General features: G+C 53.4%; 1 protein-coding gene across 1 annotated transcript; it reads right to left on the reverse strand.

Moving 5' to 3' along the window:
* Nucleotides 1–219: 219 nt before the first annotated feature.
* Nucleotides 220–15,294, reverse strand: NIBAN3 (niban apoptosis regulator 3). The gene is made up of 15 exons (XM_019736898.3): nucleotides 14,700–15,294; nucleotides 13,324–13,454; nucleotides 11,004–11,129; nucleotides 10,295–10,409; nucleotides 9,525–9,692; nucleotides 8,812–8,927; nucleotides 8,626–8,730; nucleotides 8,243–8,405; nucleotides 7,447–7,637; nucleotides 6,404–6,562; nucleotides 5,215–5,331; nucleotides 5,027–5,134; nucleotides 4,126–4,237; nucleotides 2,639–2,722; nucleotides 220–1,359 (listed from the first exon to the last, which is right to left on the reverse strand). The coding sequence occupies exons 1-15, from the start codon at nucleotides 14,752–14,754 to the stop codon at nucleotides 1,253–1,255; spliced, it is 1,857 nt and encodes a 618-aa protein (XP_019592457.3). The 5' UTR covers nucleotides 14,755–15,294; the 3' UTR covers nucleotides 220–1,252.
* Between the last annotated feature and the right edge of the window lie 1,110 nt (nucleotides 15,295–16,404).

Below are 16,404 nucleotides of genomic sequence, written 5' to 3' on the forward strand. Positions count from 1 at the left end.
TTCTGTTTTCTGATTTGTTTCTACAGCAATTACAAAGTTTGTGGCTGAATATTTCAGAAATGCAGCCCAATCTTTACTGGTTATATGATTGATTCTGAGTGGAGGAAAAGGGATGGAGCCAAACTGGGTGACTGCCGATAGGGGCACAGGACGTCTCTGCTTTGGGGGGGATGTTTGAAATGTTCCATAATAAAAAGGCAAAAACAAATGTACACTCTATGAACCTGGCAAGGAAAAATCTTTCATATTAATCAAGAAAAACAGGGTGATAAGCACATCTCATCCCCTGATACACTGCGAAAAGACTGCGAGGATTTAGACTTAAGGGCAAACAGTGGTTTTCTCAAAGTTGGCAGGGTGACAATTCTGGTTGCTGCAATTTTTCCGGAATAACGTCTACATCCTGGGTCAAAAGAAGCCAGCTAGACTAGGCTGTGAGGTGCAAATGTATTTCAGAAGACAGAAGTGGAGGGGAAAAGTCAGGAAACGTGAGGAAAATCTTACTCTCTTGTGGGAGGCTGAAAACTCCAGGACAAAAATGGAAGGAAACCATCTCCATGGAGTGTGCATGTCCCCTTCTGAAAGCTGAACCTTAAAGAACACTGGGGAAATCCCTCCGGAACATGCTCCGGAAACAGCTGGGAGGCTTGTGATGTGGAGGAGCTGCCAAATTTGAGAGGACAGATGATTTTTCTGGCAAGAAGAAGGAAGTCAGTAAAAGCTCTCTCTCAACTTGATACCAAGTTAAGATTTGGAGCGAGTAAATAAACCCAAAAGGCCCACAGCAAGCTGAGAAAATATATCTGTAACCTGGATAACAAAACATTATTAATATCCTTAATATACAAAAAGTCATTAGAGATCAATAAGAAAAAGATAAAATCTCCTGAAGGAAAAAGTAGGTAAAACCATAAACAGGTAATGCAATTTTTAAAAATCCCACAAACATATAAATGGCCAATAAACATATTTTTAGGTTCACTTTAGTCATCAAAGAAACTCAAAATAAGAAAATGAAATGTGTGTGTGCCTATCAAATTGACTTTTCTTTTATGAAAATTCCTAGTGTTTGGAAGGGATATGGAGAATAAGCACAAATACTGCTGGTGGGAGTGTAAAAGGCTCAGCGTTTCTGAAAATGAATGAGGTGGAGGTGAGGGGGTTATAAAAGCCTTGAAATGGTGCATATGACTCAGAAAGTCCACTAGTAGACATTTATCCATTGGTAATGAAGATGGATCTGAGCGAAGATTCAGCTCCGTAATGTCCCTGGAGGCGGCAGTGGAGGGAGTGGCTGGACCTCAGGGTAGGAGGCTGGCTGCCTGGAGCAAGTCTCTCTCTGAGCCTCAGTTTCTTCATCTGTAAAATGGAAAGTGTCATAAAGATGCCCCCAAAATTGGACACATTAAATGCCTGGCACATAATAAATGCTCAGTAAATGGGAGATTAGCAATAAAAACGTAATAGAAATTTATAAGCACCCAGAATATAAGTGAGCCAAGGAGAGGAATGGAGCTTTGCAGAGGAGATAAAAACAGCTGCTAAACACATGAAAAGATTCTCCTCTTCACCTCCAAGAAGACGTGCTCATTAAAATGAGGCTAAGACACTATTTTCCACATATAAAGTATGAGAAATTACAAGTTAGCTGACAGCCTGTGCAGCCTGTGGGGAAATGAGCCACTTGCACACAGGTGAGGGGCACCAGGTGGGACACGCTGGTGGAGAGAGCTCTGGAGGCCACTACTGGAATGACAAGCATACGTACTCTAAACCCTGAGATTTCACATTGGGGGATTTACCCACAGAGATCTGCACTTGCCTGAAAAGTACATACCAGGTCATCCCCTGTGGCATACCTGTTAGAGGGTAAGACTAGAAGCAAAACACCCATTATCACTTAGATACTGGTTAAACAGATTAAGGGACCCACCCACAATCTCTTATCGCCAATTGCACACCCCAAAATATTCTGACACCCAGAAGTCTTTGTAAGACTATTTAATCTTCATTTATCCCAGTTAGTATGAATATTCGTCAGTTTACTTGCAGCGAATGACTATGCGATGCTGCCCCAGATCTTCTGGGGAATGTATTAGTTAGCCATAGCTGTGTAACGAATGGCCTCAAGGGATAGCAGCTGAAAACAACACATATCTATTTTCTCAGAGTTTCTTTGGGTGAAGAACGTGGGAGCAGTTTAGCTGGGTGAGTTCCTAAGGCTCTCATAGCATCAGTTTCCAAGGGGATTAAGCTCTGAGCCACTCCAGAATCCCTGCTCCCATCTTGTGGAGCCCTTGCCCATGGTGAATTCAAGGCCACTATCACCACAATCTTTCTTTCCAGTGTTGGGAACCAGTAGATGCTGGGAGAAGCTCCACTGAGTTTTGGCCAGAAGAAATGGGACACCAATCCATGTGCATGTCAGAGCCTGGGCTTAGAGGGTCCCTCTGCGGCTGCAACAGTCTCTGTGACTCTCCACCACTCTTGTTCACCACAAGCTTGGCCAGCCCAGCCACAAGAGAAGACAGGTGGATGCTGTTCCATCCAAGAACCTACACTTTCGACCATCCCGTACACCCTATGCAGGCTCCTCTACCCCCAGCTGACATGGCCCAAGAACCTGTGAGGTCCTCACCTGCTCCCTCCTGATCCCATGGGGCCTCCGAGCAGCCATCCAGAGCACAGGACACATCGCTGGCACCAAGGGCCTTTTTCAATTCTGAAACAACAAATAACCCCCTGGATCCACCTGGAGAAGCCCCAGCATCAAAAGGCTTCCATGTATTCTCCCAAAGGGACCACAAGAGGGCAAAGGATGGAGGAAATGTCTCAACCAGGAACCCTAAACAGGTGGCTCACATGAGCCTGTCTCCATGCCGTGCCTGTGGCAGACATTGCTAGTCGATCCCCGATATCTTCACTGAGCCAGAAGCTACCAGCTCCACCTCCCAACATGGTACTCCAAGCAGATGCTACAATCAGTTGAAGATCAAACCACCTAAGGACATGGAAAATCTCTAGGAATGGAAACTCTGGGGTTACATGTTTCTGGATTTTTTTTTCCAGTCAGAGAATGGCCTTTTTCCATTCAAAGTGTCCCCTGTTCTAAGGGAACTCAGTTCTTTTTGTTTGGCCACCCACAGACCTAGCACACATCCTCACCCTTACTTCCTGGCTCCCATAACCCTGCTGTCACCTCTCAAACTGCTCTGTCTGTGTCCCTTCTTCCTCTTTGTGGCCTTCAAACACAGGCTCCCCTGAGATGCCTCTCCTTTCTCTACACTCCATCCCCAGGTTGTGGCCCCTCCTGTGTACTCGGTGACACCCCAGGCCAGCAACTCTGGCACCTTTACTCCTGCCTTGTCCCCATAACTAGGCTCCTTCCTTTAGGTGGCTGCCCCTGCTCGGGCTTATCCTTTGTCCCCAGGACCATGCCCTCAGCCTCCTCCCTCGCTTTCAGTCTGGCCACTGTCGCCCTCTGCTCACACACTCTCTATGACTCCCTATTGCCTGTTCCAAAATGTCTAAATTCCTCTACCTGTCATTCAAGGCCCTGCACGTTTGCCTCGGCAGCCTCCAGCCTCCTCTTCTTCCATTCCCCTCCCCTCCCTCTGCACCAGCCATGCGAATGCCATGACATTCTCTGAGTCACCATGGCATTCTGCTCAGCCCCCAGTTAATGCACACGTCTCAGCAGTCAGGCATTGGGGCATGTGCGAACAGACAAGGCAGGAGGGAGAAGAGACGGTTCTGAAGCCTTTTCCCAGGGCAGGAGATCCTGAGAGGCCTGCACCAAGTCCAAGAACTCTTGGGGCCTCAATGCCACAGAAACATAGGCAGTGATGGTTGAATTGTTATATGTGAATGTCTATCCACAGTTTTTGAATTTTGCCTCCTTCCACTCATCCTGAGAACTCCTACACACCCCTCAGAACCTCACTCCAATGCCCTCTCTTTCAGAGCTTCCATCACTGCCCCTCTAGGCTCATCCAGCCCAGATCCCCTGGGGACCCAAAGTCAAAGGGCTAGTTTCACAAGTAAGGCAATGGGGACCCTGGTAGGGCTTAGGATACACAGCCAGAGGTCACCAGACTCTCCTGAGCCATAAGGGGTATGACTCACCTCTATCAATCCTCTGCAGCAGGATCCCCCGAATGACATCCTCGTAGATGCCCTCGATGGTCAGGGCTGGGCTGCCCACAGCAAGGACATCCCCTTCAAACTCAGGCAGCTCCTGGAACGGAGGTGGGTGAGGCGATGGGCTGAGGGGTGGGATGCATCGTGGGTCCCAGCTCCAGCCCTGATCCTGAGTAGCTGGGGGGCCCTGAGCCTTACTTTCCTGATTTTTAAAATGGATTCCTTGACACTTATTCCCTTGGGTTGCTGTACAGATTGATGAAACAAAGCACATCCCACAGGAATGGCACAGGTGTCTCTACTAGGGAGGCTGTTAGCACCTGAAGCGAACCCCTGCCTGGTGCCCCTAAGCCCTGTGTGGCTGGGTCCCTGTGATCTCCCCTCCCATCTCTTTTCTACCCCCTCACTCACTGAGCTCCAGCCACACTGGTCACCTCACTGTTCCCACAATATACCAGGCACAGGCCTACCTCAGGCCCTTTGCACATGCTATGCCCTCTGCCTGAAACACCCTTCCCCAGGACATGGCTCATGCCTTCAGGTGGCTGCTTCTTAAGTGTCATCTTCTCAAGGAGAGACTTCAGGACCACTTGGCACCCCTACACACACACACATACACACACACACACACACACACACACACGATCCTTCTTTGCCTCCTCCTTCTCTGAAGCCTATGTCATCGGCTAGTATGTGATGCATAGGCCCCCCACCCCAGCTTTCAATTGGCAGAAACTGGGCACTGCCATGGGAGAAGTAGAAGGCATTGTGGGAGCCCAGGGGAGCCCTAGAGCTCAGGGAACAAAAGTCTCTAATTGTCACAGTGGTTCTGTGAGGGAGACAGTGACCCTACAGGACCTGCCTGCCTGTCCCCCCATTCACTCACCAATTTGCAGCTTGGCTCCAGCTGGCTCAGCACAAATGGCAAAAAAATGCAGATCTGCCACCTGCAGATGAACCTCCTCTGTGCTGAGCCACTGTCTGACTGGAACTTCTGCACGATACACACAGCGGTTGGTCCAGCGGCCATCTGGGCACCCAGGCCCATGCCCATGCCCTCCCCATGGACCTCACCTTCAGCACACGCCCCCTGACTTTCTCCAGCTGCTGAGCAGCCTGGTTGCAGTCCAGGGCCGTGGTCAGACACTGGTCAGCCAGCTGCAGGAAGGTGGCCACGGCGTCGGCCATGAGCTGCGGGAGGAGGAACTGGGATGACCGCTAAGAATCCACACTCTGGTCTTATCAGAGTGCGGCCTTATTTCTGCCCAACTGGCCCCTTCTCAGCATCCAACCTATCCCTACCAGCCATTTCCCCTCAATCTCTTTCTTGTCTCAAGAAATAGTAAACCTTCCTCTTAGGACCTAGGAGTCATCCAATCCAGGGGGATCTATGTGCAAACTGGCAGAAAGCACCCTCCCCTCTGGAGGATGGTGCCAGGATGCTCAGCCTGCGGAGCAGAGAGCCAGCCAGAGTTTAGCTTCCTCGGCTGAGTGCTCTTGTAAAGTGTACAAATTGAACAACTGTGCCAGCCAGGCAGCATTGGGTCTTCTCAACACCCGTCTCCTTCACTCACTATGTCTATTAGCAGGTCCCATCCCTTTGGCCTTCAAAACACACCCCACTTCTCTCCACCAAGAACGCCCATCCTGGTTCAGGCCTCCTCCCTGCCTACCCCCGTCAGCCTCTGCTCCCCAAGGCAGGCAGGGCTTCCTAACCTTGAATTTGGTCATGCCCCAACCCTGCTCACACACCTGCTGTGGCTCCCCATTGCCCTTGGGTCTGAGCCCAGACTCTTAACCCCATACTCAGGGCCCTGACCCATCTACCCACCTACTTCACTGGCACATCTCCCACCTTTCTGTCCTCCCTTGAAACCTACAACCCAATGTTTCTAAACTGCTTCATTTTCCCCAAAGGCAGACAAGCTCTCTCACTTCCCAGCACGTATACACGCTGTTCCCTCTCTCCAGGACATGGCCCACTCTCTGTTCCTCCCACTGCTGCCACAGCTTGGAATTCCTCTCCTGGAAGTCTTCCCAGCCCTGGAGATGGATTAGGCACCTCATTGGGGCCCCCATAGGACCTTGTACACCCCCACCACAGCCCTATCTACCCCAGGAGGTCACTGCCTGGTCATGAGCTCATGTCTGCATGTTACTGGGAGCCCGGCAACGGAGACTCTCCCCAGCACACAGTTGATACCTGCTCAGCGGAGGCTGCTGTCCTTGCCTCCCCTCCTTGCAGCCTTCTACTCGCCCTCACCTGCTGTGCGAGATCCTGGGCCCCAAACACCAGACTTCGCGATCCAAGGAAGCCAAATGGTGCCACCAGCTGCTTCAGGCGCCCCCGGCTCCTCTCAGCCTCTCGGTAGCAGATCTGCATCAGCTCTGGGTCCCACGGCATCTCCCCAAATGAGTAAACCTGTGTTCCAGTGGCAGTCGGGTGAGAAAAATACCATCAGCTGATGGAAAAGCAGGGCCAAGTACCTCACAGTCAATTCATCAAAGGAGAAACACAAATGGAAACACATCCCCCCTCAAGTATCGCACACACACAGACACACACACTCTAAAAGTAACAGTGAGGTATGGTGGGCATAAAATGGTAAAACCTGGAAAAAATAATAATGCATAGTGCTGGCATGATTGATAGGAAATGGGCACACTCAGGCCTTGTGGCACCCATGCCCAACAGCTGATGCCCTCTCTGTGCTGGGCCCTGGGGCTGAAAAATAGAGTAATCCAACACCATATGTGCCCTCAAGGAGCTCACAGAAAAGTTGGGGGAGATAAACTGTAAACAATCAACCACAGTGGTGCGTAAATGCCTCCATAAGGAGAGAAGCATGGGCAGCTGCAGATGCAGAGGGACCAGGAGAAGTTCCTAGAGAAGGTGATTGTGAAATGGAGGCTTAAGTAGTTGAAGGTTTCCTGGTATATAGCAGGTGCTCATTTAATATCAGAACAACTGAGCTGACCTGCATGGAGCGGGGGACAGGGTGGGCTCTGGCTAAACAGAAATGGGAGGAGGAAGAGTTTGGGGGGGGGGGTGGTGAGGTGACTCCAGCCTACTGTTACTAAAGTCCTACTCTTGCCATTTTACTCCTTTCCCCCCAAGTTTTAAACTATGCCCCAATGACCATAGCATGGTGGTCCATAGTAAGGAAAAAGCAGCCTAGAAAATAGTTCAGAGAAGGCTTTTCAAAAGAGACGTTTGTCAAACGAGATGCAAGGTTCACGCAACTCTTCCATGAAGTTAACACACTGCGGTGATCCCGATGAACCCCTCCACCCACTAGAGCTCACTTCTTTCCGCAACCGCGTGCCCGAGGGTTTCCCACGCAGGTGGAGAGACAGGCGGTCCATGCCCTGAGCTAGGAGGCTCTGCACCGCTGCAAGCGCGGCTTCCACTGTGTTCAGCAGCGTCTGCGTGACCCGGGGCAAGTGTACATCCACCTTCCTGTGCAGGCACGACTCCAGGGGGCCCTGGATCTCGGCTGAGAGTGGAAGACACTGCCCTGGGTCTCCTCTGCAAGATGCTCCGCAAATGGGGTGGTGGGGAGACCCTGGGCTCAGCAGGGTAAGATGGATGGGAACGCAGACTCTGAGCACCCTCTCTACCCCATTTTACAGGTGAGAAACGGAGGCTTCGAGTGAGGTGAGGTCGGTTCAAAGGCACATGCCAGGGAGGCGGAGTCTGGATTCCAGCCGGGTTCTCTTTGTAACTGCGCAGAGTGGGAGCCACCTCCGCCATCTGACTGAACAACCCGGGTCAGACCTGCCACTATCAGTGCCTCCTTCCCTCTTCAGACCGGTCTCACCCGCTCCATTTCTAGAGGCATCCCCTCTCCACGACCGAGCCCTCCTTATTGATCCCGCCGGGTTCGAGTCCCAGCCTTAAAGCCACGCCCATTCTCACACCCTCATGCCACGTCCTTTCATTCTCGGCTCCTGCCCCTGCGGGTCTTCTGGCCTCCGAGATTCTAGACCCCGCCCCTCATATCCACTCTGTTCCCCTTCATCCTCTCAGGCTTCCTGCCCCGTGCGTCAGGCCACGCCCCATATAGGCCACGCCCCTCCAGGCCAAGGACCCCGGCCTCACCTCGCAACCTTCCTGCCAAGCGCGCCCGCAGCCGCAGCATCTGGTCCACGTCCGGGCGGATCGTCCTTTCCAGGGCCGCAAGCAGCTCGTCCTTTTCGGGCTGGAAGGCGCGGAGCCCCGCGGAGGCCCTGGCCAGGACCACGGCGTGAACGGCATCCAGGAGCTACCCGGACCCGTCGAGGGTAACCCACCAGCCAGGAGCGCAGAGAGAGCAAATGGGGCGGGGTGGGGGGACAGAGAGAGACAGAGACGCAGAGAGATGGGGAGAAAGTTTAGGCAACAGTTGCTGGAGAGTGAAGCTGGGCACCTGGGTCCGGCCCCCACCCCCTCCACGACACCCCCCCTCGCGTGTCCCTGCCCCACCTCCAAGACCCCGCTTGTACCTCAGTCCAGGCCCAGGCCCGGGCTCGGCCGGCCCCCCGCAAGCGGGGCAGGGTCTGGGCTCGCAGCGCCGGCAGCAGCTCCCTCATCAGCACCGTGGTCAGCACCTGCAGGAGAGAGGAGCGTGGGCGCTGCTGGGGGCCCAGAGGGTTCCTGGGGCTCCCGGTGCAGCCTCGCGCGATACTGACCTCGGCGTCCGAGCCCAGCGTCACGTCGTCATGGCCAAAGTGGCCTTGGTGCTGCCGGTAAAGCCGTACGGCCTCCAGGAAGGCGAGGGCGGCTGGGGCCTGACTGCGCTGCAGGACTGGGGGATGATGCTCCTCGGTACCCCTTCTTCCCTTCTCTTACCTCTGCCTGGCTCCCTATGGCCCCAAGAGGAAGCCCTCCGCCTCCCCGCCAGGTCCCAAACACCCAGGTCTCACCCACCTCCAGACCTTTGCACAAGAAGTGGCCTCCACAGGGAGCACACGCCCCCATGACCATCATTAGCCCAGAAGGAACCTTTATACGTACGATGTAGGAATAGGCAGCCCCAGCAGGTGATCACAGGCCAGGCCAAACTGTAGTCCCACTGTCGACCCAGTTAGGTACGTTTGTTCAGCCAACAACCTGCCCAGCTGTACGTGTTGGTCCTGTTCCCCTTCTTCACTTGGCTGGCCCCTCATCTTTTTCAGACCTCAGCTTCAACATACCTTCCTCTGAGAAGCCCTCCCTGATTTCCCAGGCTAAGCTCCGACAGGGCTGTGTCCCCGCCATAGCCCTATACCCTCTGTCTCCCCCCACAATCTGTTTTATAGATAAGGAAACTGAGGCTGGGAGAGGGTCCCACAGCCAGCAGAGGCAGAGCCATCTGACCCCAGACCCTGAGCACCTCCACTGCCTGACCTTCCCCAGGACCCACCTGTGCCACGAAGCCGGATACCACCCTGCAGGGCTAGCCTCCAGGAACGCTGTGCTTCCCCTGTGGCTGCAGAGAAACAGAGATGCCTTCGGAAGGGGTGTTGCAGGAACAGGGGGAAGTTCACAGGCATTTCCAGGAGGGGGTCAGGCTCTTCCTGTGTATGGTCTCCTGAAAGCAGACAGAGGAGGTCACATCTTCATTCATTCTTTTGCTCTACAATCATTCATTCACTAGGAGAAAATAACCATGAAATACTTAGAGGAACCCCTGGTCCAGGCAGTTGCTCAACACATATGACCCATGCTGTTAAAGCTTATCCTTGCTTCAGCTCAGTGGGGGGACGTGCCCAGGGTAGACATGAGCAATCCATCCCAACACTGTCTCCCAACTTCTGCATCCTTCTCAACACAGTAGCAGGGGCAGCCACCAACAGCGTATCCTAGTTGGCATGTGATCTGAGCCCTTTGTTTTTAACCCTTTGCAACTTGATTCTGGTCCGGTGACCTAACTCTCTCACTCTGATGGGAGTGGGTGTTTCTCCTTCTAGAAGTAGGGTGCTCACACAGAAATAATGCTGTCCCTCAGGGGACAGTTGGCAATGTCTGGAGATGTATTTGGTTGTCACACTTGGGGTGGAGGCTGCTACTGGCGTCTAGTGGCATCAATACCCTGCAGTACAGAGGGCGGCCCCCATTGTGAAGAATGGCCAGGCCCCCGTGTGAACAGTGCTGAAATAGAGAAACCTTCTTTTGGGGTCCCCGCAGCCTTACCTGAGGAGTCTGGGCAGAGAGCATCCAACAGGTGGAGATATTCACGCTGGGAAGTCAGGATTGTGTACCCCGTCAGGGCTGTGGAGCCCAGGGGACGGCCCCCATTTTCATATTCCTACAAATGGTGACCAAAGAACTGACTTGAGACAGGTCTAAAGTGTGACTTCCATGACCCATTGTAGGATCAGGGGAAGGTTTCTGGTTAGCTGGGGAAATCCTCCACCTCCCCTCCGTGCCTCTACCCCTCCCTTTCTTCCTCCCCCATAGTAGAACACCCAGCCCCAACTGTGTGTGCGCCAGTCCTAAGTGCTGTATGAGAATTACCTCATTAAATCTGCACAGCCCCTTTCCTCATCGACCATCATCGTCCCATTTCACAGAAGTAGAAAATGTGTCCCAGAGCAGCAAGTGACCTGCCCGAATCCCCCAGCCAGGAAGCAGGGCTTGGTTATGATGTGAAAAGGCCTTTCTTGGTTTCAACCTCAGCTCTGCTGACAACCCTGAATGAGCCCCTATCCCTGTCCTGGGCCTCAGTTTACCCACCTGGCACAGCAGGAGATGGTCACTCACCCCAGGTTAAGCACACAGAGACCCTCAATTCAGGCTGAAGAAAGGAGGGGGCCTATTCTGGGAGCTGGACCCCAAACTCATGCTGGGGAGGGTAGGATGGAGAATCTGGAAGCTGAAGGGATACAGGCCACTCACTCACCTCCCTGTGGCTGAACCATTCCAGGCGGCCATCCCCTCGCAGGACACAGAAGATCGGCTGCCACTGGGGCGGGTGGCCCCAAAGCTGGGTCAGGGGCCCTCGGTGCTCTCGGACTCGGGGCAACTTCTGTGGGAGCAGGGGCCCTCAGATGTCAGGGGCACAGGTTGGTGTCCTAGTGTCCAGACCACCCAAAGAGCTCCCACTGCATCCCAGATGCCACTAAGTACAGGGCACTTGGGTGCTGCTATGTGGCACTTCTATTCTTTATCAAGCCTGCTCACACCATGCTCTTGTTTGTGGTCATTCCACGTATGAACCGATTAATCCTCCCCACAGCCCTGGGGGGCAGAAGCTCTTGTCGTCCCCACTTCATGCAGAAGTAGGCCCGTCCCCATGTGAGCCTCAGATGAAACCCTAGCCCTGACCAACACTTGGATTGCAGCCCTTGAGAGACCCTGAAAGAAAGGATTCAGAGAAGCTGTCTAGATTCCTGACCCACACAAACTGTGAGATAATACATGTGTGTTGTTTTAAGCTACTGCTTTGTAACACATTGTTACACAGCATTAGCTAACCAATACAAGTGGGGTTACCGGGTCACGGAGCAGATGTAGTTTAACTGTATGAGAAACAGCCAGTCCTCTGGCCACAGACCAAGCCCTCAGGCAGGGAGGACATTTTCTTTGTCCCTTGTCTCATTTTCCTTGTCATTCTTCTCACTACCTGGCCACCTGAATTGTGTGCTTTGTGTCATCACTGGGTCCCAGAGCAGCGCCTGACTCACAGTTGGTGCTTGATAAATATTCGATGAATCAATTGTAGCTGTGATATTTGGATTTTTTGGCGGGATGGTGGGAATTCAGGTGTTTGTTAATGATTTGCCATACTTTTCCCCAGGTCTGAGAATTTTCATAAAAAATATTGTTAAAACGTTATTATAGAAATTATATATAAGATGCAAATATCTAAAATAAGTGTTATATAAAAAGTTCAAACTGAAGTGAGGGGAAGTCCCTCCACACTGCTTGAAACCCAATATCCACTGTGCCCTGGCCCAGGTGGCTGGAACCAGCAGGTGGTGAAAGGTACAGATGGGGTTGATGCCTGGGACCCATGATGCCCCAAGCAGGACAGGGAGAGTCCCAGGTGGGAAGGCGCTCTGTGTCCACAGCACCAGGGAGCCCCCACCCCAGGGGAGGCACAGCTGGGAGGGGAGGTATCTGAGAGGTGGTAATCTCAGAGCCCTGATGGGGCAGGAGACCCTGTGTTAGTAAAGATTATGGGCTCTGGGTTCAAACCACACCTCTGCCTCTTGCTGGCAGTGTGACCTCGGGCAGGTCACTTCACCTCTCTGTGCCTCAGTTTCCTCACTGGTCAAAGACCCATCTCCCAGGTTGGTGAGGACTGAGTAAGTTGTGCCAGCACATCTGGAGGCCCCAGATGCTTTTGCCAGCTCAGCAGACATGTGGAGCTGGGGCCAGGCTCCTCTGCTCCATCCACAAACTGTTCCTGCACCCCTATTATGTGCAGGCACCACAAGGGCACCAGGAGTCAGTGGGGAGGAAAGGGAGACAAGGTCTGGCTCCTGTCCTCGAAGAGCAGACCCATGGAGGTGATGAATGTGTGACCAGGGCTTCCCTGGAGAAGCAGTGGGATGGGAGATCAGAGGAGGTGCCTGACTCAGGCAGGGGTGATGGTAATCCAGGAAGGTTTCTTGGAAGAAGTGGCAGCCGAAGCACAGGGAGGAACAAGGGAGAGCACACGAGGCAGAAGGCACCACGCATGAAAAAATGAGGGGATCCAGTGGCTGTACTGTGCCCTTGAGCATGGCACTCAGACAGAGCAAGCCTTTTCCAACCTCAGGCTTTTGCACTGACCGTGCCCTCTGCCTAGCATTCCCTTCCCATTCTGGGCTTCAGATCCGGCTCCTGCTCATCCTTTATATCTCAACTCAGAGGGGCCCCCCTGCACCTCAACTGCCAGCCCCCAACAGCGCCCACCCTCTTGTTTTCCTAGCACCTATCAGAAGCTATCCTCCATCATGTTAACTTGTTTAGGGTCATTTTCTCCACTCAGACTATGAGCTCTGGAGAGCAGAACGGGACCTGTCTCAGTGTCTGCTATGTCCCCAGCATCCAGCCCAGGACATGCCATGTAGTAAATGCCCAGTGAATGTTATAGTCACCTCAGGTAGTGGCACCAGCAAGGACAAAGTCATGAGGAGGGGCTCCCCCACCCTCTGAACCAACAGCCTCTGAAACCTTCCTCACTCAGCTGCCTCCTCCCTTCCCTGCCCCACTGCCCCATTGGTGGCACCCACTTTACTGTGTAGCAATTGACATCCGGCCGGCTCTTGGGGGCCCAGTTCCCGGGAGATCTGCCTCAGGATGGAGGCTGCCAGGTGCCCTCGGTATTGGGGCAGGAAGTTCCTCAGCAAGGCATCCACCTGGCCTGCAGGAATAAGGGGACAGTGAGGTGGCTGAATCAGGCCACCTGCCAGGGGAGGGCAGAATAGGAGGGAAGTGACTTCTAGGCTTCTACCTTCTCCTCAAACCCACAAGCTGCCCCACAAGACACGCTTCTAATTCCATTCACCCTTAACCTTCTGCTGCCTGTTTCCATCCACATGGGGTGGGGGTGGGGTGGGGGGCAGAGGGGAGTTAAGGGACTCTGGCTTAATTTATAACTGATGCACAACAAACTTTATTTGTATAATGTGCAAAATTGAATAAGCTTTCACACATGTCCACATCCGTGAAAACACTACCACAATCAAGATAGTGAATGGTTCCATTGCACCCAAAAGTTTCCTCATGCCCCTACCTAGGGAGATTTTCAAAATCTTTTAAAAGCCTCACCCCAGCACAAGTGAACTTTCTGGGGTGATGGAAGTGTTCCATATCCTGCTCGAAGAGGTGATGACACAATTGTAAAGTTCCTCAACTTGTTCCGCTAAGATACACACACTTAACTGTATGTAAAACATACAGTCCATCTCACTGCATGGAATGTGGACCCGATGGCTGGAGCTTCAGCAGCCTTTCTGAGCCATGAGGTGACCTCAGGCACAGAAGACACATACGGTAGAACCATGAGATGGAAGGAGTTGGGTTGTCTAACTTTTATCAGTCTGCCTGCCACTGTACCCCCTCCATAGGAGTGAGAAATAAATCTTTGCCTTTGTCACTACAAGAAAAAAAATCCTGACCATCATAGAGTAGCTTATGGAATCCATTCATGCAATGACTTGACCTTCTTTCCTGGTCTAGATCATGAGCCCATCACATCCCCAGTGTTCAGCACACAGTAAGCACTCAACCATGTGTATGGAGATGGAGTGCACTGGTCATTCTTTGACTCAAATCGAGAACTGTAACTCTGTCCCCGGGATGCACACAGAGGGGTCTATTAGTTGCTGCCCACCTCCCACCTGGTCCCATGCTCCGTACCCCAAACCCATGCCCTGAGTAGGGTTACCAGATTTACCAAATAAAAGTACATGACACAAGTTAAATTTGAATTTCAGGTAAATAAACAATGATTTTTTTTTGCATAAATATGTCCTTATGCAAAATTTGGAACATACTTGTACTAAAACAATTATTTATTGCTTACCTGGTTTTCACATTTTTCGGGCATCCTGTGTATCTGACAACTCTGAACGCCCCTCCCACCCGCCCCCCCAGGCTTGCTCACCCCTCAGGTCGTGTTGCTGCTGCTTGTCCAGGGGGCTTGAGGGCCTCCCGCCCATTCTCCTGCGGTATCCCGGGCTCTCTAGATCGAAGCAGATACTCCTCCCCTCCCCACGGCCCTCCAGGTTCCCCTGCTCAGAGGCAACCTGAGAGGAGGGCACCCTGTGAGGAGCCTGGATGCTGCCAAAACCAGCACCTAGGGTCGGCAGCCAGAGCTTGGCACCCGTGTGCGTTGGTGATGGAAGGGTGCCAGCCCCTGCCCTGCCCCACCCTGCACGTGCATCCTCCGGATTCCCCTGGGGCTCAAACCCCCAGAGCTGCTGGTTTCTGTAGGGGCCTCTGGGGCAGCCCCAGGGGTGGGTGCAGGGGTAGGATACAAAAATCCTACTAGCTGGCTTTGGAGGGATGTAGGGCAGACATCTGGCAGGACCGAGCGACCAGTTGTTGGTGTGTGAGGGCAGGGAAAGGGGATGGGCGTCTACCCCCACCTGATGCCCCACCCCTGGTGTTCACCTCCACTGCGCCTGCCCCATGCTGGGTGATGCTGGGGGGTTGAGCCCTGGCCCAGTCCCCAGGAGCCCCCCAGCTGGGGAGACAGAGCTAGACAGACACCCCGGGTCCGTGGGGTCAATGCTGGGGCTGGGGAAGCAGGTGCTCTGAGGGAAGAGGATGGGGGTCTTGTAGGGGGTGTAGAGACTTGAGGGGGGCTCTGGTTCCTTCCTCACCCCAAAACCCTCCCCAAGCAATCACCTCATCTCCATTTCACTCTGTAAGTGACTCTTGAAGACATCCCTCCTCCCGTCCCCAGCCCATCCCCAACACCCCCCAAATTCTCACTCCTGACCTCTAGCACCTCCTGAAGCTCCCCAGTGCCCTCCGGAGAAATACCAGGCCCCATACAGCCCCAGCCTCATCTCTCGATGACCCCTTCCAACCCTACTCAGGCCCCCACAGCCGCCCCAGCACCCATGGACCATTAGCAGGTCCACCAACAAAAGGGAGAAAAATGGAACAAGAGAGGGTAGAAAATGCTAGGGTCACAGAGGGGTCGGGGAGGAGATGCCGCACCAAGATCTGAAGGAAGTGAGGGCCAAGTCACGCAAAAGGCTGGAGGAAAGAGAACAGGCAGCTGGCACAGCACAAGCAAAGACCCTGAGGTGGGGACCTGCACAGGGTGGGTGAGCTGGAGGCTGAGTGAGGAGCAGATGTGAGGGGAGGGGTGTAGGGGTTGCAGGGGCCACATGGAAGCTTCTGGGCCAGTAAGAACGGTGGGTTCCCCTCAAAGTAAAAGGGAGCCACAGGCAGATTTGGCACAAGGAGCCCTCTGCTCTGGGGAGAGGGGCACAGGAGAGGTGTCATGCCCCAGGCAGGGCCCCCTATGCCTCTCATCATTTTCCCTCTGCTTCTGGGCACTCTTGCTCTGGCCTCTGCTCTGGGGTTCACAGCCACCTGCACCTGCCCAAACCCACGGCTGGGCTGACTTCCTTCCGACGCCCTCCTCTGCTTTTCTCAACCTGTTTGTGCTAACCCCAGCGGCCCACTTCCTCACTCTTACAGCTGAGTGACTGACCCCAGCAAGACGTTATAGGAAACTTCACTTTCTGTGGTTTCGACTTCCCAGTTTCAATTCCCTCATCTCCCTCTGGTGCCTCTGCAAGCCCCTTCCCTGGCCCCCACGCTTGGCAAAGTTCCCCATACTCTGTGCCCAC

Source organism: Rhinolophus sinicus, chromosome 15 (genome assembly GCF_057876585.1).
Source record: "Rhinolophus sinicus isolate RSI-liver-muscle chromosome 15, RSI-T2T, whole genome shotgun sequence".
Classification (NCBI taxonomy): domain Eukaryota; kingdom Metazoa; phylum Chordata; class Mammalia; order Chiroptera; family Rhinolophidae; genus Rhinolophus; species Rhinolophus sinicus.

Excerpts from the sequence above, each read along its gene's own strand:
- NIBAN3 (XM_019736898.3), bottom strand. The coding sequence starts at position 14,754 with ATGGGCGGGAGGCCCTCAAGCCCCCTGGACAAGCAGCAGCAACACGAC. Across the intron at positions 9,693-10,294 it reads TCTCTGCCCAGACTCCTCAG|GAGACCATACACAGGAAGAG; the intron begins GTAAGGCTGCGG and ends GTCTGCTTTCAG. Across the intron at positions 5,332-6,403 it reads CCCAGGATCTCGCACAGCAG|CTCATGGCCGACGCCGTGGC; the intron begins GTGAGGGCGAGT and ends CTCCTCCCGCAG.